The sequence below is a fragment of the Haemorhous mexicanus genome, chromosome W (genome assembly GCF_027477595.1).
Source record: "Haemorhous mexicanus isolate bHaeMex1 chromosome W, bHaeMex1.pri, whole genome shotgun sequence".
NCBI classification, from domain to species: Eukaryota; Metazoa; Chordata; class Aves; order Passeriformes; family Fringillidae; genus Haemorhous; species Haemorhous mexicanus.
In genome coordinates this window covers 5,424,542-5,447,643 of record NC_082380.1, presented here as the reverse complement: position 1 = coordinate 5,447,643, position 23,102 = coordinate 5,424,542, and the positions used below count along the sequence as shown (strand labels likewise).

The 23,102-nt window shown below is 46.9% G+C and overlaps 2 protein-coding genes across 6 annotated transcripts in view; one reads left to right on the top strand and one right to left on the bottom strand.

Annotated features, from left to right (window-relative positions):
• Window positions 1-749: 749 nt before the first annotated feature.
• Window positions 750-13,663, bottom strand: LOC132341480 (proline-rich protein 36-like). 4 transcript variants are annotated; one of them, XM_059873057.1, is made up of 3 exons: window positions 13,453-13,663; window positions 12,757-12,814; window positions 750-4,070 (listed from the first exon to the last, which is right to left on the bottom strand). In XM_059873057.1, exon 3 carries the CDS (start codon window positions 3,358-3,360, stop codon window positions 1,453-1,455), a length of 1,908 nt encoding a protein of 635 aa, XP_059729040.1. In that variant the 5' UTR covers window positions 3,361-4,070; window positions 12,757-12,814; window positions 13,453-13,663; the 3' UTR covers window positions 750-1,452. The 4 variants fall into 4 exon arrangements, with proteins under 4 accessions (XP_059729040.1, XP_059729042.1, XP_059729038.1 ...); XM_059873059.1 differs by lacking the exon at window positions 13,453-13,663 and adding an exon at window positions 13,187-13,437; XM_059873055.1 differs by lacking the exon at window positions 12,757-12,814.
• Window positions 13,664-13,758: 95 nt separating this feature from the next.
• The window catches only part of LOC132341478 (zinc finger SWIM domain-containing protein 6-like), a 318,134-nt gene continuing 308,790 nt past the window's right edge, over window positions 13,759-23,102 (top strand). Inside the window, exon 1 of one of the 2 annotated variants that reach the window (XM_059873054.1) lies at window positions 13,759-14,351. In XM_059873054.1, coding sequence (XP_059729037.1) covers window positions 13,823-14,351 — 529 coding nt within the window. In that variant the 5' untranslated portion in view covers window positions 13,759-13,822. The remainder of the gene's footprint in view (window positions 14,352-23,102) is intronic. The other variant, XM_059873053.1, reaches the window with a different exon arrangement.

Here is a 23,102-nt window from a genome sequence, read left to right as displayed (position 1 = left end):
TGTATGTAGTCTGCAATTTAAACTCCTTGATTAAAAACCATTTGCCATTTTCTTAATATAAGCAACTGACAGCAGAAAAAGTTCTTTGCCTAGATGTAAAAAGATTACCTATTAAATGACAAATCAACAATACTGTCTATGAGCTCAGCAGTATGTAAAAAAGCAAATACTTGCATATTTTAAACAATATTCAGGTTTTCTGTTTGATCTTTTTTTAAAAAACCAGTCTGCAAATCTTATACAGTTCACTGAATTTCCCATCCAGTTTTAAGGAAAAACACAGTTTCTGCAAAGCTCTTTAAACACCTGTTAAAAGAATAAACTATTGGTGCAGCCTCAGGTTTTGGTGAAAACAAAAAGTAGATCTCAAGTTTCAAGTCAACTTAATGTTATTTGTACTTCTTTTATCTTACACCTGACACACTTAATATTCTTTCGCTGATTTCCCTGATAGAGCCATCTCCCAAGTATGCATTTCCCAGATGAACACTTGCATCACATCATAGAAAACGTAGTCTTCCTGGGTAAACTAGTCTACGTGAATGAAGCAACTAGGCACTCAAATGACAGCTTCTGCATCATATACTATCAAGTGCTGTTCATTGCTACATTCAAGCAAGATGAATAAGTGTTTTCAACTGCAAGTTGCTATGCAGGAGTCTTATTTTCAGCCTGCTACTGAGGGTAATTGTAGTATTGTCCACAAGGGTCCCAGGATGAGGGAAGAGATGAGAAAGTAACTCCATGTATCAGAAAACTTGATTTATTATTTTATGATAGATAATATATTAAAACTATACTAAAAGAACAGAAGAAGGGATTCATCAGAAGGCTAAGCTAAGAATACAAAAGGAATGAATAACAAAGGCTTGTCTCTGACCGAGACTGTCTGCAGAGGTGATCTGTGATTGGCCCTTAATTAAAAACAACCAGATGAGACCAATCACAGATTCCCCCTGTTGCATTCCACAGCAGCAGATAAGAATTGTTTACAGTTTGTTCCTGAGGCCTATCAGCTTCTCAGGAGGGAAAAATCCTAAGGAAAGGATTTTTCATAAAACATGTCGGTGACATCTCACCCTTTTTATTTTAAATAAATTAAAAAGAAAAGTGTTTGCAATTTCATCTGCTGGGCCATGCAGAGGAAAGAACAAGCACCTGAGAGGCTTAGTGTTGCCAATCAAAACATCAATCAAATGCTGGTGTGGAACCATCAGGGAGATTCTTCACCTACAAAACACCAAATTCCATCACATCACCAAAACAATCTTAAGATATAAGAAAACGCAAAAACAGTGCAAAGAAAGTTCATTGCTTCAAGTCCAAACAGCTGAGTTTCAAGAAAAAGTCCAAACTGAAGATGTTCCTCTTTGACATCGCTGGAAGTCCCTTTTGGTCCTGAAACAGGCTTGCAAAATTTTCTGAGCTGCTAGCTCTTTCAACTCTTTTTATTTAATTTTTTTTTTTTTTTTTTGTCTGAAAGAGCAGCAGCAGAGAGGAGCCACTGAGGCCCTGCGGGGGCCCTGGCCCTCGTGGAAGGATCAGGGATCCCAGACCTGGCTCACAGAACGGTGGCCAGTGTCCTGACGGGGGAAGCAAAGCCCGCAAGCCCAACAGCCGCTGGCCGGGCGGAGGCCCTGGCCCAGGGAACCGAGCCAAACGGCCCAGACCCGGCCCGCGGAGCAGGCTCCATGGTCTCACAACCCGGCACCCTGCTGCCGATGCCTGAGCAGCACGAGTGACCGAACGCTTCATCCCCTCTGAACTGGTGCAGATCAGCAGCTGGGGAAGGGGAGCTTTCCCGAGAAACTTCATCTCAGGTCGGGGGATGTTTTTTCCCCACAGCCAGCGCGCGATGCTCACTTTCCACTGTTTCTCCTGCCTCTGCAACGCAAATGCAAAAGGTGTTCCTCCTTTCTGCCCCTCGGTACCACCCCCACTCCCTGCGGGCTGGGGACCAGAAGCAGAAGGCTCAGGAGCCACCTCCCCCACGGTGCTGGGGCGCGCAGGGGGAGTCAGGCATTCCAACCCCCAACGGGAACCTCCGAACCAAACACGAATCGGCCCGCGAAAAACGCTGAGTTTGAAAGCAGGCAGACGGGCTGAGCCTGCAATCAGCTGTCGAGCCACAACCCCCCCACGGAGGGGCAGATCGGCATCCCCTTCCCCTGCCCCAGCTCCCCCCGCAGGGGCAGCCTCGGGACAGCCCGAAAAGCTCGGGGGGGAATCCAGGCTGATCGCAGGCGCCGCGATGGCCGCCGCGGTGGTCGGTGGGGGCTGCAAAGCCGGGGGGAGCACATCCCCCGCCGGGCTGGGGACAGCAGCCGCGTCTTCTCCGGGTACCGGAAGATGCTGCGCAGGCGCAGACAGCAAAGCCGGCGGAGCCGACACGGGAGGCGGCGGGACAGCCGCGGGGGGCGGCAGGGGCGCGGGATCGACGCCCACCGGTGCCGCCTGCACTGTTGTCTCACTTTGCTCCGGGAGCGGCAGCGCAGTCGCGAGCTCTTGGCGATTGCTGTCGAGTGTGTCGCCTAGCAACTTGGGCGAAGCCGCGGGAGGCGGTGCTTCTGCCACGGGAACGCCGACAAACTCCGCTGGAGGCGGCGGGTCCGGTCCGGCCTGCGGCGGGGCTGCGGAAGGGGCCGCGGGGACTGGCACCTCCTGCGGGGCGGGTTGGGGTGGGGCCCGCGGCTCCGGCTCGGGCAGCGGAGCCAACTCATCTCCCCCCTGAGAGCAGTGAGGGGGGGGAAGCGGCTCCGTTGGAGCATGCTCCAAAGGCGCAGAAAAAAACTTTTCTTCTGCTGCGGGCAAAGCTTCGCCCCCATGCCCCGATTCGAGGGGGCTGGGAACCTGCAGGCCGTGGTTTTGCACAGGTTCCTCTCTTGCCAGCTCCAGCGAGAAGGGAGCCATACCTCGGCAATCCGCAATCCACTGATATGCAGACGCTTTCCGTTTCAAAACTGGGAAGAGAGTTCTGAATGACGGATAAACCCGAGGAAATCCAAGTCCCCGGTAAAAAAGGTCTCGGATAATTAATTCCATGCATTCCCAAATGTATGAATCAAGGGCATACAGCACATCAGTGAAAAAGCCATGGTGCTTTGCCCACCTGAAAAACTCATAGAAATGTATCTTCAGCATAGGAATTCTGTCCTCATGACCCCATTTTTGCCAGAGTCCAAAAAGTTTCTCCTCTGAGGGAGAGAATGGAACCTCCGCCTCCGTAGGCACCCTTGTCCACATCCGAATCTGCCTTGCAAGAAGGGAAGCATTTTCAGGAAGGGAAGAGTTGACAGTACCTTGTGACAGTGTCCTCTGTGCTTCAGCAGGCTGCTCTGTGCTGCGAAGACTTCCGGACATCTTGTCTTGGAGACTTTTCAAAAGGTTCTCTCTGTGGCCAGCCTCGGCTGTGAACTCTGTCCAATTTCAGGATCTTCAGTTCTTCAGCTCCTGGCTAGAAGCCACTTCAAATGAATAATTCTTCTTCACTCAGGGTCCAATTGTGGTGATTTCTTCACTCGAGGCACCATCTGTCAGTTCTGTCTTCGGTGTTAACCTTTTGTGGTGGTGCTCCTTTTTTCACTCGGGGATCACCATTTGTGGTATTGTCCACAAGGGTCCCAGGATGAGGGAAGAGACGAGAAAGTTGACTCCATGTATCAGAAAACTTGATTTATTAGTTTATGATAGATAATATATTAAAACTATACTAAAAGAATAGAGAGAAAGGATTTCATCAGAAGGCTAAGCTAAGAATAGGAAAGGAATGAATAACAAAGGCTTGTCTCTGACCGAGACAGTCTGGACAGGTGAACTGTGATTGGCCCTTAATTAAAAACAACCAGATGAGACCAATCACAGATTCCCCCTGTTGCATTCCACAGCAGCAGATAAGAATTGTTTACAGTTTGTTCCTGAGGCCTCTCAGCTTCTCAGGAGGGAAAAATCCTAAGGAAAGGATTTTTCATAAAACATGTCGGTGACAGGTAATCAGCTTTTTTTTTCAGGAAGGCCATATGATTTAAGGAGTCGGTATGATCCCACGTATTGCTATGTTTTTTTTGTGAATCCTGAAAAACAAAAAGAATACTTGTCACTTCATGGTCTGCAGGAACTGCGAGCATTATGCACCGCACCGCTTGCAAATAAATTAATCGGGACAGATGGCTGATAGTGGCGCCCTGGAAAATGCTAAGATAAACTCTGAAATGTTAAGCCTTGTGTTTTACCTGCATAAGTAGTATAATTGCTAGCTGAAATGATTGTTTAGTAATTAAAATCATTATTGTATAATCATAAGAAGAACAATGAGAAACTGTATGTTCCTAATCTAAGGAGGCTATGCTTGGCTGAAATTTATGTATACTATAGAACAATGTGAGTTTAATTATTAAACATGAAAGTTATATAACGATAGAATATAAAAGCATATCCATCCCGAACCTATGTCGGAGTCAGATTTGGGTCTATACCCCTGACACCCAGAGCTCTTCAATAAAAGCACCTGCATATAATCATTTCTCGTGATTATGTGTTCCTGAACGCTAACATTTTTGGCGACCCAGATGGGACCCTGTGAGTGCTGCTGAGCGAGTTCGCGACTCGATCATGCTCCAGCCGGCACCGAGGGATTCTCGGGGAGCCCATCAGCCGCGACCGCCTCTGCCGCTCACAATGTCCCCGGGGAGAGAGGTAAGGTGCTTTTATTTTGGTTTGGGTGCCTGCCAGAAAGACGCAGCGAAAGCTACGCTTGGTTGGGCTAAGGAATTCCTGTGGTACTGCCTAGGCGCCGTTCCGTAAGACAATCGCGAAAGCGTTGCTGGTTCGGCATTTGGTATCTTGGATGGAGAAACTCAAAGGAATTTTGGGCAGCAATGCCTCTATTCCACAAACTTCTCCTTTGGGGTGCTTATTAGCACATTGGAAACAGGGTAATTTTGGGGAAGAATTACGTAAAGCTAAGTTGATTGATTATTGTAATACATGGTGGCCAGAATATATCTTGGAGAATGGCGAAAAATGGCCAAAATACGGGACTTTGCAATATGACACCATTTCGCAGTTAATGTCGTTTTGTAAGAAAGAAGGAAAATGGGATGAGGTTCCGTATGTTGATTTGTTTTTCTATTTACGGGAAAAGCTAGAATGGCAGGATGAATGTAGACTAATGGTGGTTAGAGGGTCTGCAAGTAATAAGTGCAGGGTTTGCGAGAAACGTCCTCTAAAACACTTGGCGTTGAAAGAAAGTCTGAGTAGGGAAAATTATGCAGATATTGATTTACAGGTAGCTCAAATAAGACCAAGGGAGCCCAGCCCTGCCCCACCTGTTTCATCTGCCCCTATACCACTGCCTTTCCGTACCTCACCCGATCCTGAGCCTGTCTCATCTAGTACACCTTTCCCTCTTTTTTCTCCTCTCCCATCGTCACCTGATTCCTCTTCCTCAGAAGATGAGAAAAATCTAACTGTGATAGAAAGGAGGGGGAGGAATGCAAGTGAAAAAAATAGCCATGGTAATAAATCAGTAACCCCAGTAGCCCATAGAACCCGAAGCCAGTCAGAGCTTGCCCCAGTTGTGGAAAGAATAGACGTAGGCAGACAAAAACGGACCGTGATTGCCCCCTTGCGACAAGGTGTAGGAGCAGAAGGGCCAGTGTATGTAAAAGTGCCCTTTTCTCCTGCAGATTTAATTATTTGGAAACAGTCAGCTGGAACTTATAGAGAAAACCCTGATAAGGTGGCACGGGTAGTAAAAATGATCATGAAAACTCAGAATCCTGACTGGGATGATATACAAGTAATATTAGATACATTAATGGATTCCACCGAGAAAGAGATGGTACTTAAAGCAGCCAAAGAAAGGGCAAGGGAGGATATCAGAAACGGGCTCGTAACAGGAAATTTAGATCTCAATTTCCCAACTGAGGATCCAAAATGGGATCCTAATTTACTTTGTGATATGAGGAGACTACAGAAATATCAGGAGTGGATCCAAATAGGAGTTCAGAATGCTGTGCCCAAAACCATAAATTGGTCTAAACAATATGAAGTTTGGCAGGAAAAGAAAGAATCTCCCACTGCGTTTGTGGAGAGGGTTAAGGAGGCAGCAAGGAAATATACAGATCTCCAAATAGACACAGAACAAGCAACGGTTCAGCTCACTCTCATATTCTTGGGACAATCACAAGACGATATTCGGAAGAAATCGCAAAAATTAGAAGGGGAAGAATTAAGGAATCTGGATAAGCTACTTGAGGTAGCCTGGAAGGTATATAATAATCGCAAAAGAGAAGCTAGTAAAAGGCAACAGCAAAATCTTTTGGCAGTAATACAAGGAAAAGGGAACCCAAATTTCAGGGGACATGGCAGAGGTAGTCATGGTAGAGGACCAGTTATGCAAGGGTTAAGCCTAAATCAATGTGCGTATTGCAAGCGGGAGGGGCATTGGAAGAGAGAGTGCCCAAACAACCCAAACAACCGGTTTCACCAGGGCAATCAGTTCCAGCAGGAAAACATTGCCAAGGCAATGGTGTTAGGTGAATATAACAGCTGACTAGACGTGGAACCCGTAAAACAGGTTAAAGAACCTGTCATAACTATACAGCTAGGGCATAAGGAAGTCAAATTTCTAGTGGATACTGGAGCTACCTACTCTGTGCTGAATGATCTACAAGGAAAAATTGGAAATAAGCAGACAACAATAGTTGGGGCTACAGGGAAGGAGGAAAATCAGCCATTCTTGCAACCCCTAAATTTGTGCTTTGGGAACAAGACTTTAACGCATGAATTCCTATATGTACCTGAGTGTCCAATTCTGCTTTTAGGGAGGGATCTGCTGGCAAAACTTGATGCGGTAATAACCTTTGAAAACGGGGAACTTGTATTGAAAATACCTGAATCAAAGACGGGACAGATTTTAATGATCAAAGAAAAACCAGTTCCCTCTATCCCTAGGGAGGTAGATGATGCAGTGATTCCTTCTGTATGGGAAACGGATATACCAGGGAAATCTAAATTGGCACAACCCGTGCATGTAGAGTTAAAGGAAGGGGCGAGGGCTGTACAAATCAAACAGTATCCCATAAAACCAGAAGCATGGCAAGGAATAGTAAAGACTATTGAGAAATTCTTAAAGTACCAAATTTATAAGAATGTGAATCAGAATTTAACACACCAATATTTCCAGTAAAGAAACCAAATGGAGAATATAGATTAGTGCAGGATTTGAGAGCAATAAATATAATAACAAAAGACATTTATCCAGTGGTAACAAATCCCTACACATTGCTAACATCTGTAAAGGAGATAAATAGTTTACTGTAATTGATTTAAAAGATGCCTTTTTCTGCATTCCCCTTGACAAAAAAAGTAGGAAACTGTTTGTCTTTGAGTGGGAAAACCCAGGGAACAGAAGAAAGACCCAGCTCACCTGGACACGACTACCACAAGGATTTAAGAACAGTCCGAACCCTATTTGGAAACCAACTGGCAAAGGAGCTGGAGATTTGGACCGAAAATGGGCAAGTACCAAGAGACCAATACCTATTGTTGCAGTATGTTGATGATATACTAATAGCTACAGAAGAAAAAGAGATCTGTTTAAAGGTAACCTTTGAGATTTTAAATTCACTGGGAATGGGAGGTTACAGAGTATCCAGAGGAAAGGCACAAATTGCCCAACAGACTGTGATCAACCTGGGATGTGAAATTTCACATGGGCAACGAAAACTAGGTACTAACCGTATCCAAGCTATCTGTGCTACTCCAGAGCCCCAGAACTTACATGAGCTGCGAGTCTTCCTCAAGATGGCAGGATGGTGTCGCTTGTGGATCATGGACTATGGACTGATTGCGAAACCCCTGTACGAAGCTCAGAAGACACAACCATTCACCTAGGGCAAGCCACAGAAAAAAGCCTTCCTAAAACCAAAAGAAGCACTGACAACTGCTCCAGCATTAGGGTTACCTGATCTGTCTAAAGATTTTCAGCTGTTTGTACATGAAAGGCTACGCCTAGCACTAGGAGTCCTGACCCAACGTCTGGGAAGTTGGAAAAGGCCGGTGGGCTACTTTTCCAAACAACTTGACAACATAAGTGTGGGGTGGCCTCCATGTCTGCGGGCAGTCGCAGCCACCGTGATGCTGATACAAGAAACCAGGAAGCTTACTATGGGAAAGCACATAGATGTCTATGTACTACACATGGTAACCACTGTCTTAGAACAAAAGGGGGGCCATTGGCTATCTCCAAGCAGGATGATAAAATTCCAGGTAGTCCTGACTGAGCAGGATGATGTCACATTAAAAACAACTAACCTTTTGGATCCAGCTTTGTTCCTAGGTACCACAACTGAAGAAGGTCCATTGGAACATGACTGTGTAGAGGTAATCGAGTACACCTATTCAGCAAGAGAAGACTTGAAAGACGTCCCGCTAGAGCAGCCGGAGTGGGAGCTATTTACAGATGGGAGCAGCTTCGTGGAAAACGGAACCAGATACGCTGGATATGCGGTAACAACAGTCAGCACAGTAGTGGAGGCAAAGGCATTACCACCAAATATATCTGCCCAGAAGGCAGAACTGGTTGCTCTAACCAGAGCACTAGAATTAAGTGAAGGGAAAAAGGTAAATACATGGGCTGACTCAAAATATGCTTTTGGAGTGGTGCATGTACACGGAGCACTGTGGAAAGAAAGGGGATTATTGTCTTCTTGAGGTACACACATTAAACACCAAGATGCAGTCCTGCAATTGATAAAAGCAGTACAAAAACCTGAGCAAGTGGCAATTATACATTGTAAAGCACACCAATCAGGAAACTCCAAAATCTGTGAAGGAAATCAAAAGGCAGACTGGGCAGCCCGACAGGTTGCTCGAGAGGTGCAAACAACGTCATTGATACCTTCAAAGCTCAATATATCGCAATTTAATCTGCCTCCAAAACCAAGATATTCAGTAGAAGATGAGAGACTGGCACGTTTACTAAATGCACAAAAGAACTCGGAAGGACGCTATGTCACCGACATGTTTTATGAAAAATCCTTTCCTTAGGATTTTTCCCTCCTGAGAAGCTGAGAGGCCTCAGGAACAAACTGTAAACAATTCTTATCTGCTGCTGTGGAATGCAACAGGGGGAATCTGTGATTGGTCTCATCTGGTTGTTTGGAATTAACGCCCAATCACAGTTCACCTGTCCAGACAGTCTCGGTCAGAGACAAGCCTTTGTTATTCATTCCTTTTGTATTCTTAGCTTAGCCTTCTGATGGAATCCCTTCTTCTGTTCTTTTAGTATAGTTTTAATATATTATCTATCATAAAATATTAAATCAAGTTTTCTGATACATGGAGTCAACTTTCTTGTCTCTTCCCTCATCCTGGGACCCTTGTGGACAATACTACAATGGTATTTGACTGCACAAGGACAAATAGTGGTACCCGCCTTGATAATGAGAGAAGTTCTACAAATTAAACATAACGAATGTCATTGGGGTGCAGAGGCATTGGTAAAATTGCTAAAGCAGAGTTTAATTTCAGTACGGATGTTAACAATGGCAAAATCAGTCATGTCAAAATGTGATATCTGCTTGAAAAACAGCCCAGTGGCTAGGCGACAGGCACAGCTAGGAAGAATTCGGATAGGAATAGAGCCAGGAGACTATTGGCAGGTAGATTTCGTAGAATTGCCAAGAACTTGAGGATACAAATACCTGTTAGTAGGGGTTGACACATTTTCTAGATAGCCAGAAGCCCTTCCCTGTCGCACAAACCAAGCAAAAGAAACAGTTAAGTGGTTACTACAGGAAATTATTCCCAGGTTCGGGGTACCCCTAGGGGTATCATCAGATAGGGGGCCCCATTTCATAGCTACAGTAGAAAAAGAGGTAAGTAGATTGCTGGGGATAACTTGGGACCTCCACACACCGTGGAGACCCCAGTCAAGTGGACAGGTAGAGAGGATGAATCAGACACTAAAGAGGCAAATCAGTAAAATATTCCAAGAAGCCAAGCTGCAGTGGCCCCAGGCTTTGCCAATAGCACTGTTGAGGATTAGGATAAAACCTAGGAGCGGGATGTCAGTCAGTCCTTATGAGATATTGTATGGGGAACCATATGAATCTCCTGAGCCTAACCCTAATGTACATGTCACAGGAAAGCAAGAAGTGTATATTTATGTTCTGTCTCTCGGGAAAACTTTAGCTCGGCTCCAGAGCATCCTTGTGTGGAATAGACCAATAACTCTCGAGAACCCAGTTCATAACGTACTTCCAGGAGACGAGGTGTACATTAAAAAGTGGAACGAAGAACCTCTGAAAGAAAAGTGGAGTGGACCCTATCAGGTACTGCTGAACACCTTTAAAGCAGTCAAAGTAGCCGGCGTGGACCCCTGGATTCACTATACCCGAGTGAAGAAAGTCCATCCTGGATCACGGACTGTGTAAACTGTGGAACCAAGACTGCAGATAAGATGTGTTTAATTACTTTGAGAACGCTGTTAGTAATTGTGCTAATGTTATGGTCATTAATGTCTTTGAGATGTGGAATGCAAAAAGATCAACTAACCACTCTTCATTCTAGAATGAAGAGAGAGGCAGAAACACAAGTGATAAAAATTTCTAACGCAGTTCAAGCTGAGAATGTAATGATTGAATTAGTCAAAGATTTTGCCAAAATACAAAACACCAGTAGAATAACTGCCTGTCTGCCAATACCTAAGGCAGCAGGAGATCCAGTAAATTGGGGAATCATAACATCAAAACTACCTGAAATACAAAAGAACAAAACAATTGCATGCAAACAGGTACTTGAGTCAAGACAGGTGGTCAAGGAAACTTGGGAGAAAGTAGGAACATGGATGAGACCTATGAGCCAGAAAGACTGTATTCTAAGTGATGGCATACTAGGAACCCCTTTGGGACAGTCAGGAGGCATCACACAATGGCAATGCTATTTGCCACACTATAAAAAGATCATAAAAAATGTTACAGAAACTACTCTGGTATGGAAGTGTGAGGCCGAGGATCAGAAAGATCAGACAGAGCCTTGGGACAGTGCGTGGTCTGTGAGTATACTTCAGAAATTCCAATATATGGCAAACACCCCTTGGTGTATTAAGTGGGAAGGTTCTGAGAGTGAAACAGATCCAGCAGTAACATACACTGCCACTAGTAGCAGAACATGGGCAGACAAAGTAAGTTGGTGGGCATGCAATAAAACTTATGACTGCACTTCTGATGATGCAGAGATAAAGCATATATCACCCCTGGCAATAGCCCTACAGATTGGTTGTGCTTGCAGAGGGATCAAACATAAACAAGGCAAAATGAATGATAAAGTGATTATAGGATGTACCAGGAGTACAATTAAAAGTCCAGGACAATTTGTATGGGCAACAAGCGATGGTACCTGGACAACACATCTGCCTGTAGACGGGAAAGTAAAAGAAATTACTTTGGGCCTCCCAACCTTATGTCCAATTTGGAAAAAGTCCCCATTTAATGGAAAACATGAACTTCTGCAGATAAGAGCAAGACGAGAAGTTCTAGACAATGAAAATCCAGATGACACTTGGCAAGAACCCTCTAGTGGAGTGAAACTTGGGTGGGCCCTAGAGTCTTTGCTCGGTCCTATAGCAAACTATCAGAGTAGAGAGATGCTCTACAAACTTACAGGTCAGGTAGATAAGACTGGCAAGAGTCACCCGGGAAGGATTTAAAGAATTAAACGTACAATTACAAGCCACCACAAAAATGACTTTACAAAATCGATTAGCCTTAGATTTGTTACTCCTGAAGGAGCATGGAGTATGTGGATTTTTAAAGGGACGAGTTGATCATTGCTGCGTTCACATCCCAAATGTAACTGCAGATGTAGAATATGACATCAATCAGTTGAAACAAATAGAGCATGAGGCACAAGAAGAGCAAAAGGATTTGACTACAAGCTGGTTAGGAAAAATCTTTAAAAGGTTAGGGTGGAATGTGAGTTCATGGATTAAATCTATCATTGAGAGTGTGATAATCTTACTAATTGTATTCTTAGCAATTTGGTTAGTTTACAGCATTTTAAGGAGAGAAATACAGAAGAAAACGTCCTGGAACCAGAAAATAATAAAGGCACCGACACGAGATCCACGCCCACTATCTTCTGGTTCTCCAGCCCGTGATAGCATGCACGACAACTTTTACATCAACCCTGGATTTGAAGAACATCAAGCATAAATTGATAAGTAAAGGACTGTATCAAGTGAAAACATTTACATCTATAGTGAAGTGAAAATGCTTTCAAAGGGGGGATAATGATAGTGAGGCCCTGGAAAAATGCTAAGATAAACTCTGAAATGTTAAGCCTTGTGTTTTACCTACGTAAGTAGTATAATTCCTAGCTGAAATGATTGTTTAGTGATTAAAATAATTATTGTATAATCATAAGAAGAACAATGAGAAACTGTATGTTCCTAATCTAAGGAGGCTATGCTTGGCTGAAACCTATGTATACTATAGAACAATGTAAGTTTAATAATTAACATGAAAGTTATATAACGATAGAATATAAAAGCATATCCATCCCGAACCTATGTCGGAGTCAGATTTGGGTCTATACCCTTGACACCCAGAGCTCTTCAATAAAAGCACCTGCATATAATCATTTCTCGTGATTATGTGTTCCTGAACGCTAACATGGCCAACACCAGCCTTTTTACAGATATTTTTAACACTAGGGCAAACACAACGCGTTAGTAGCGTTTAATTCACTCACCCTGGGTCATGTCACTGCGCCCCTCATCTTGGGCTACCAGAGCAGCTCCAAGCCGGACCTGTGAAGCGAGTCGGCTGCGTGGAGCTCACACCAGGCTACAACCAGTCTACACAAAAACACGTCCACAGCGCGCGCGCGACCAGCGAGCCAGCACACGTCGGACACCCCGTGGACGGGAGTCCACCCCGCGGCCCAACGGCCGTAGATACCGCAGTATCTCCAATAAAAAGGAAATGCAGGTCGCATCTTACTGAGCTGCCTCAAAGACTTGTGGCAGGAACACGTGGGTTCAGCCACCCCAGATCTTACCCTAGAAGAGCAGCACCCCAACAGCAACACCCCAGCTTCGCCCATTTCAGCCCGCCTCTGAGGCAGGAGCCCAGGCCAGGCCACGCAACCCTACATGGAGCCGCCCATAAGCACCTTCTACCTGTCCTCCGAGGCGCCTCTGCTGCCTCCCAGCAGCCCCCAACTTCCGCGGAACTCCGGTGAAAGGCGGGCGTCGCTCTCTTCCCCCAGGAAAGACGCTTGAAGCAGGCCAGCCCCCCCCCCTTTACGTCGACGAGAGTGGCTGCCTCAGTCGTTACTATACTTTCCGGCTGCGGGGCACAGTTCTAACCCACCCCCGCCAGTTTTCCCAGTGGACGTGACCGGGTTGAGACCGCGACGGCCCCACCCCCGCATTCCATTCCTTACATGGTGTCAGAGAGGGCCTCCACCAGCCACGCTCCCCCTTCCCACTAGGCATGAAAGATGCCCTCAGACTCGCACCAGTGACATCGGGGGAAAAGAAAGCGACCAATACATCAGCACAGTGTTTCTGCGACAGGAGCATGCGCATCATCCCCCACCTACGCAGAGATCAAGCTTTCCTCGGGCCGTTCTATTTACGTTTATGGCGTCGATTTGCATAAGACTCCGCCCCCCACCGTGGGCGAGCAGCCGGTACCGCCCCTTGCGGCCATGTAAAGGAAGACGGGGCGTGACCCAGGGGTGGGTCGCGGCCTTTTTGGTGCTGTTTATACGGTATACCTACTTCCGCTATCAGCTTAGAAGCGGTGCGATCATGGCGGAGCGTGGTCAACTCCCTTTCCCCGCTAAGCGCCTCTGCTGTAGACCTGGTTATGGCTCGGCCAGCAGGTCAGGCCAACGGGTAGGCGGCGCTGGCCTCACCAGTGGGGTGCTCTGCGCCGGACCCTCCTCCGCAACTGCTACTGTAGCTGCTGCCGCTGCCGCTCTGGGGCTGCTACCGCTCGGCAAGACCCAGAGCCCCGAGTCCCTGCTGGACATCGCGGCTCGCAAGGTGGCGGAGAAGTGGCCTTTCCAGCAGGTGGAAGAGCGGTTCGAACGGATCCCAGAGCCGGTGCAACGCAGGATTGTCTACTGGTCTTTTCCCCGCAGCGAGAGGGAAATCTGCATGTACTCCTCCTTCAACACCGGTGCCGAGGACCTTACCACCGCCCCCGGGGGGGCCGCTGGCGGTACCGCGCCCAGTGGGGGCGCGGATACCGCCGCCGTCGACGAGAACCGCCTGCCCTTTCGCCGGGGCATCGTTCTGCTAGATGGCGGCTATGTCGATAATGTCCTGCAAGTCGGTGAGTTACCGGCCGGGACCGCGTTGCGGAGCTGGGCTACGGCCACCGGGGTAGAGCGTTGCTGGTCTCCTCAGACGTGGGTCTCCCCCTGACGCGTCACCCACCTATTATCGGGGGAGCCGCCTTTTGCTGCGCGGCCCAGCGGCCGGAGCCACCCCACCTCCTTGGTGTGTGCTACTCTCCCCCTCCTCCCACTCTCCCCGCGGTGCGGCCTTCACTCTCAGGCTGTAATTCGGGCCGGGCAACTTCCTCTACCAGTCTCCTCCTCCTCCTCAGATACAGAACACGAAATAACTCCTTCGCTCTGCTCTGTGACGTATCCACGACGCCTGCCGCCAACGGCTGGCTCGGTCTCTGACAGGAGGGTTGGGCACGCTGCCCTTTGCCTGTCTCTTTAACTTTCCCGACGCGTTGTGCCCGCTCCATGTAATCCAGAGTGTGTAATCCCGTTTGGCTCTGCTTCCTTCCAGCTCCCCGCATTTGGCAATCCGAGTCATCACTATACACCGAGTCACAATAGCAAGGAGATGCCTCCGCTCCCCTCCCCCCCCCCCTTCACAACCGCTGGTTGAAATGAATCAGCAGAAGGGAGACGACGGGGGAAAAGGGCGGGAGGTGCCTCGATCCAAAATAAAGAATTAAAAGAGGCTGCGGGCCTCCAGGAGTGGGGTAGTGGTGCGGGGAAAGCTGCAAACAAAGGCATTTCTAGGGCGGCGGCGAGCCAGAGGGTAGAGGCGCGATTTGCTCAGGCCTCACCACTGGGGGGAGTGGGGGAAGTGGATGTGACGGCGGGGAGCTGCTGCAGCTCGGGCGCGGAGGGGCTCACTGATTACTTTAGGATGAGCTCCTGCGTGACAACGGCGAGGTGGAGAAAATTGCTGCTCTTCTTCTTTAGCAATACTTCCCTCCTCCCTTCCGCTGCTGCTCCCGCACGAAGCGATCGCCGCCTTCCACTGTTTTTTCCCCTCTGCGAGCTGGTGCCCCTGGTTAATTCCTTCCTACTTCTGTTTAAAGGGCACTGGAGGTTGGTACTCCCCGCCCCTACGGGTGGGGGGCGGGGCGGTTTTGCTTTGCGTGTGTGTGTAAGAGCTACTACCCCCACCCGCAAGCAGGCCCCGTTGGGGTGGGGTGGTGGTGGCTCTGTGGGGAAGGGGTTTATGGCTTCCCCAGGAAACTTTCGCCAAGGGTGCTGCTCTTGCACTTTGTGCGGCCCGGGCGCATTACTGTACACATCGCTATGCGTATTGCTGTGCGGCGGTGCCTCGCGCTGGAGGCGGCAACTGGACGCTTTGTTCTCATTTTAACGTTTATGTTCTCATCGGTTTTCTGCCTCCCACCGAAAGGGAAAGCCAGACAAAAGACTTTACCGCTTCTCACTGCCGGCTCGACAATTGGGGCAGGGCGAGACGGCGGCTCCACGCGGCCGGTCCTTCTGTCCCGCCCTGTGCTGGGCCGGACTGTCTTCTGGCGGTGCGTTGACTGCGGCAGCTGCTCGCCCTTTATTCGCTGAGCTGTGCCGAGTTATAGTGGCATCCCTCCTCTCCGTGCTTTGGCTCGGGGTCGGAGGGTGCTGGGCTCTCCGACGGCCTTGTCCGCAGCGGATTTCACTTCGCGGGCAGCCTGCAAACTTGCCTTCTACTTTCTGAAGGGAAGCTCTTGCTGTTCCTGGATTAAGCACCTTTCTGCCTAGGTGGACTTCAGCTTTAGATATGAGTGGGGTTTTTGTGGTGTTTTTTTGTTTGGGTTTTTTTTTTGGGGGGGGGTTTAAACTTTTTTTTTTATTCTTAAGGATTTTTTTAATTAACTTTTTTATAAGTTTAATGTTTTGGCTTTCTCTCCTTTTTTCCAAAGGTCTGAGGTGCGTTGGTGGTTCCTCAGGACTGGCAAAACCAGAAGTAGGACCTTTTTAGTTTGACTGGCAGTGCTGAGACTTTTTTCCCCTTTTGCTTGCACTTGATACTCTTTGCAAGCAATGAGGAATGGCAGAAGTGCATGTAGGGAGGTGTTTCTTAGTTGATTACATTTAAACTAGGAATTCACTGTGAAAATAAAGCCAAGGGGTGATAAAAATGGATGCAATCTTTTTTAGGACACCAAGTGTGGGCTTAGCTTTGCTTGCTTTCAAGCAGTGGAATAGGCCTCAATGAGTAGTTGTGAATGAAAAAAAAAGTTTTTTTAATAGCTTCAAAAGAAAGTAATGTTGGGAAGGGTCAACGTGGAGAAAGAAAATATGCATAAATAGAACTGAAGTATTGACTGCTGCTTCTGTACTCCTTAACTGCATTCTAAAATGCTCTACCTACTACTGAAAATATTTCAGTTGGGTTTGGGTTTGAAATTTTTTTGTTTATTTGTGTACCTTATATGGGCCTATTTTGGAAGGCTGCACAAAAATAGTGGAAGCTGGTGATATGAAACATGTCAGTTGTATTTTTAAGGACATTGCCCAAATGCTTCAAACAGACATGGGACATTGTTCCTGCTGTATTTAACATTGGTGCAGCTTTCCCTCTGGTACTGTTCTGGGCCCCATAATTTAAGAAGGATGTGAAGGTCCTTGAATTGCCCCCAGAGGAGGGCAACAAAGCTGGTTAAAGGGCTGGAAGGAATGTCCTATAAGGAGCAGCTGAGGGCTCTGGGTTTGTCTAGTTTGGAGAAAAGGAGGCTGAGGAGTGACTTGCCTCTCTACAGCTTCCTTTGGAGAAGAAATGGAGAGGGGGGTATTGATCTCTTCTCCCTGGGATACAGTGACAGTATGCATGGGAATGGTTCAAAGCTGTACCAGAAGTTCCGACTGGACCTGAGGAAGCATTTCTTTACTGAGAGGGTGATCAAACACTGGGACAGGCTTCCTACAGAGGTGGTTGATGCCCCAAGCTTGTCACTGTTTAAAAGGCATTTGGACAATGCCCTTAATAACATGCCTTAATTTTTGGTCAGCACTAGAATTTTTAAAGTTTTTTTAAGGAGAAAATGAATTGTAAACCTCTTCCTATCATAGTTTTTAAAACAAGGAGTCTTTTTTTATAGAAAAGTTTAAATTGGGTTGACCTAACAAAGTTTTTCATCATTTGTTTTAGGTCAGTTTTCATGCTTCTCACATTTTCCCCTTAAATTCAAGGCTTTCCTTGCTCCCAAGAAATCAGTTTCAAAGTTTGCTTTCAGTTTAGGAAAGGTATTCCATCGTGGACTGACACTGGCCAAATGCCAGGCACCCACAAAAGTCGCTCGCTCACCCTCCCCTGCTACAGCTGGACAGAGGAGAGAAAAAATTTAATGAAGGCTTCATGAATTAAGGACTGGGAGAAAACACTCCAAGGGCAAAACAGGCTCAACTTAAAAGTACAAAGTGAGTTTATTACTAACAAAATCAGAGGAGGATAATGAGAAGTAAAATAAGCCCTTAAAAACACCTTTTCTTCCCCAAACCCCTCCCTCCTTTCCACCAGTGCAAGAAGACAGGGCATAGGGGTTTTGGTCTGTTTGTCACCCAAGATCTTCTTTTGATGCTCAGGGAGAGGAGTCATTCCCCTGTGAGACCATGGGGTCCCTTCCCACGGGAGACAGTTCTCTGTGAACTTTTCCAACATGGTTTCAATCTCACGAGCAGCAGTCCTCCTGAAATTGCTGTGGTGTGGGTCACTTTTGCACAAGGTGCAGTCCTCCAAGGACAGGCTGCTCCAGACTGGAAGCAGGGGCACCTCTCTCTACTGGGTCTCCCACTGGATCACAGCCTCCTCCAGGCATCCACCTGCTCCAGTGTACCTCCTCTATGGGCTGCAGGTAGATCTCTGCATCCCCTGTGGACCCCCATGAGCTGCAGGGGGACAGCCTGCTTCACCATGGTCATCACCACAGCCTGTAGAGGAATCTTGGCTCTGGCGCCTGGAGCACCTCCTCCCCCTCCTTCTCCGCTGACCTTGGTGTAGCCATGTTGTTTCCCTCACATGTTCTCACCTCCTCCTCTTCTCTAGCTGGAATTAAAACTGTGCCCCACTTTGTTTTAGTTTTCTTCTTAAATATGTTATCACAGAGGCATTACCAACCTCTCTGGCCCAGATTTGGCCAGCAGCATGTCCATCTTCAGAGCCATCAGGGATTGGCTTTGCTGGACATGGTGGGAAGCTTCCAGCAGCTTCTTATAGAAGCCTCCTCTCTGGCTCCCCCACTACCAAACACCAGGCCATGCAAAACTAACACATCTGTATATGATTCGATATTTTGGTATGTAGCAATTCTTGAATTTGGGACAGTTGCCATGCCAACAACTGATGCTTGTGTGCTCTCTGTGCTCTAACTTTAGGAGGTTGTCATGGGTGGAGATGACGTTTACTGGAGAAGCCCTGCTCTTGAGCCACAAGGTGCAGAGAGGACCTCCTTCATTTCTAAACTTCTTAGAGAGGAGTCAGGGTACAGCTGAATCCAGTTTTAGCCCCAGACTTTGTCAATGGTTTAAGTAACTTTTCCCCTCAGGATTAAAGATGACAAATCAGATATATAAAATGAATTATTTATTATGACAAATGATTATAATTCTGTTTAAGATCTTTTGTCTATACTACACAGTATAAAAGCTAAAACAACTAGTAGTGTATAGCATAGTGCACTATATCAAAGCAATTATATTAAAGCTAGCAAAAAGAAACAATTATTAAGTAGAGATTGATTTAACTCACCCATACCAACACTTGTGGGCAGGTCTCTTTACCTCAGGGAGTATCCTTGGGGAGTGTCCCCTTCCCAAGGGAGGAAACTTCATACACACACTCCAAGGAGGAATGTTAGAACCTGACCATATGAAAGTGGGCTGGACTTTTCTAGTGTGAAGTGCTATGACTGCCAGTCATATGTCACCAGGTCAGCTTAGCAGCTCATCTGCCAAATCTTTGCCTCACTATCAGGATGTTGATTTGGTTGCTGAGCTGGACTGGTTTTAGCATAATTCAACACCAAAACTGGCATGTGACACCCTCTACTTGACCATATTCCATGACAGAGCATCCAGGGCAGGGCGTCCTGCTACACTCTACATCTTGACTTCAGTCAATCATCTTTACCTCATGAAGTGGTAGTACAGGTACCTCTTGCCTCCAAGCTATAAAAGCATCCAATGCATATAAGTACATTGTTGAGATAGGTCAATCTCCTCAGTTTTACTATTTTTCTTAATTCATGTAGTTTGAAAGAGTGTTAGCTGAGTTATATGTTAAACATTAACATAGAAAGTTATTATAGAAATCAGTTAGAATTTAACTAATAATAAAAATATTGCAACAACAGGGTGTAACATTAAATTCAGAATGCCTGTTGCCATTGGGGATAATCCAAAGAAGTCATCCTACCAAAGATGTTACCAGTTCGTGTACATCAGAATATTCCCTACCCCTTGAGTCTCAAAAATTGCAAGAAATATGTGATGCAAACCAGGATCCAGGCGGAAGAGTTAATGAAACCAGTCTTTAGGTTACAATATCTTTGGGTAGCAAACAAGAAGAGCTGGAAGCCATGGTGCAGCAGCAAAACTATGATGTAGTCACCATCACAGAAACATGGTGGAATGACTCGCATAACTGGAGGGCTGCACTGGATAGCTACAAGCTCTTCAGAAGAGACAGGAAAGGGAGAGGAAGTAGAGGGGTGGCCCTGTATATTAGGGAGGCTTTTGATTCCATGGGTATTGAAACTAAGGACAATGAAGTTGAATGCCTATGGGTAAGAAGTCAGGAGAAGGCCAACAAGGCTGACATCCTGCTGGGAATCTGTTATAGACCACTCAGCCAGGAAGAAGAGGTGGACAACTTATTCTACAAGCAGCTTGAGGATGTTTCAGGATCACCAGCCCTTGTTCTTGCAGGTGGTTTTAACCTACCAGACATCTGCCGGGAACTTAATACAGCAGAAAAGAGGCAATCTAGGAAGTTTTTAGTGTGTGTGGAGGACAACTTTTTGTCATAGCTGGTGAGTGAGCCCACCAAGGGAGGGACTATGTTAGACCTGTTGTTTGCAAATAGGGATGGGCTGGTGGGAGATGTGGTGGCTGGAGGCCACTTGGAGCATAGTGATAATTAAATTATAGATGTCTCAATATTTGGTGAAATAAGGAGGACCATCAGTTAAACTTTCACACTAGACTTCTGGAGAGCAAACTTCGGCCTATTTAGGAGACTTATTCAGAGAGTTCCTTGGGAAGCAGCCCTTAAAAACAAAGGAGTCCAGGAAAGGTTGGTGTGCTTCAAAACAGAGATTGAGGGCACAGGAACAGACTGTCCCTGAGTGCCGAAAGATGAGTCAACAAGGCAAACGTCCAGCCTGGATGGGCAAGGAAGTTTTGAAGGAACTTAGGAATAAAAAGAGGATGTGTCATCTTTGGAAGGAGGGTCAGGTATCTCAGGAAGTATTTAAGGGGGTTGCTAGGGCATGTAGAAAAAAAATTAGAGAGGCCAGAGCTCAGTTTGAACTTAATTTGGCAACGTTTTTGAAGGATAATTGTCTCTGAAAGACAGGTGTCTGTTAAGGAAGGCAGAAGCCTCCCTTGGAATGGAGAATGTAAACCCCCTCCCTCTGAATTATTGTAAGTTTGAAATTAAGGGGTTCTCAGGCAAACATATGGGAATAGGAATAACAGTTCTTTACTACTATGTATAACAAGGCAAACAAAACAACAATAACTATGGCATTACCATCAAACAGAACCAGGGATCTGGTAACAGTCTTCTCGACTGCAGGCACCTCCCCCTTTGGTGCAGTTAGCGTCACAGCCGGCAGGAATGAGCAATAGTCCCGGGCTGGTGGGTGAGGTGTATCAGAAGTTTCATGGTAGCTGGAACTGTGGGGACCGGGTGCGGGTTACAACGTGGAGAAACCCAGAGCAGTACCAAAGAAAACAGCGGGGGGCGGGGCAGCGGCGGCCCGCCTCCGACCAGGGCAGGGAGAGGCGAAGTTTAGGATTCCCGGGGCACACGAGCAGATAGTGATCGGTCCCTCAGGGCTGAGCTCCAGCGGTGCTGGTGAATTCTCCTCGCAGAAAACGACAGCCTGGCCGTCCTCCTCCGATGCCAAAGAGCGAGAGAGCCCGGCTGCCCCCCAACCCCCGTGTTTTTTACCTCCTCCCATTCTCGCGGTATCTCTGCCCTCTGTAGGCGAGACGGGGATAGCACGGTCGGGACGGACAGAGACGAGAGATCTCTGAAGCCAGGTCGTGGAACTTGCGGTTTATTGCAAAGGGCGTGGGTACAGGGCCCTGCTGGGAGCTGCCAGCTGCAGCTCGGAGCAGGCCCGAGAGAAGGGAGAGGATGAGAGGGTAATAACGTAAAAAGGCAAGAGCTAAGAGCATAGAAAAGTAAGAGTGCAAGAGTAAAAGCAAGAGAACAAGAGCAAAAGCAAGAGCATAAGAGAGCGAAGTTCCCGTTACAATACAATATATCATCTTCTGTGTTGAATATTCTGATTCTCACTAACCAGTCTAGTACAGCATACAAATCTTATAGCATTTACATACAGCCTATAAGAATCACTACATTACCATACTGTGCTACATTTTAAACCCTAAAAACTACTCTTAGACTCCTTCTGCCAAGCTGGCAGGGTCTGCTCTGACCCTTGGACCTGCCTGCTTGCAGAGGGTATTGTTTCATCAAAAGGAGATTACCTTCAGCCGGCCACACCATTGTTTTCCTGTTGTTCAGTAACTAAGAGATCTCAAAGCTTGCTTTCATTTCAATCTCGCTTATAGTTTCTATATTCTCAAAATCTTTTGCCAAGCAATCATATTTGTAAGACTTTCCTGTTTCATCTTCCCCAACAGCCCTCCCCCCCAGAGAAACTCCCAAAAACCAAAGGAGTTCCCTCTCCCCGCCATGTCAAGCACCCAGCCTGCAGTGCTTCTTAGCAACTCAATGGGTAAAAATTCCACAAGTAACAAGTAACAAAAAGAAAAGAACCAACCCCCAACAATAATAAAAAATGTTTTTACAAATATATTAACGGCAAAAGGAAGGGTAAGACCAACCTCGGTTCTCTACTGGATGGGGGAGGGAATTTAGTAACTGCAGATGAGGAGAAGGTGGAGCTGTTAAATGCCTTCTTCTTGGTTTTTAGCAGAAAGACAGCTTGTCCTCAGGACAACTGTCCTCCTGGGTTGGTGGATGGTGTTAGGGAGCAGAATGGTCCCCCTGTTATTCAGGAGGAGGCAATCAGAGAACTGCTGAGCCCCTTGGATGTTGATAAATTTGTGGGACCAGATGAGATCCATCCCAGGGTGATGAGTGAGCTGGCAGATGAGCTTCATCATTTACCAACAGTCCTGGCTCACTGGTGAGGTTCCAGATGACTGGAAGCTGGCCAATGTGATGCCCATTCACATGAAGGGTAGGAAGGAGGATCCTGGAAATTATAGGCCAGTTAGTCTGACTTTGGTACCCAGTAAAGTAATGGAACAGTTTATATTGAATGTCATCATGCAGCACTTACAGGATGGCCAGGGTATCAGACCTAGCCAACATGGGTTTAGGAGGGGTAGGTCATGTTTGACCAACCTGATCTCTTTTAATGACCAGGTGACCTGCCTGGTGGATGCAGGAAAGACTGTGGATGTTGTCTATTTGGACTTCAGCAAGGCCTTTGACACTGTCTCCCTCAGCATACTCCTGGAAAAGCTGGCAGCCCACAGCTTGGACAGGAGCACTCTTTGCTGGGTTGAGAACTGGCTGGATGGCCAGGCCCAGCCCGGAGACTGGTGGTGAAGTTGTGAAT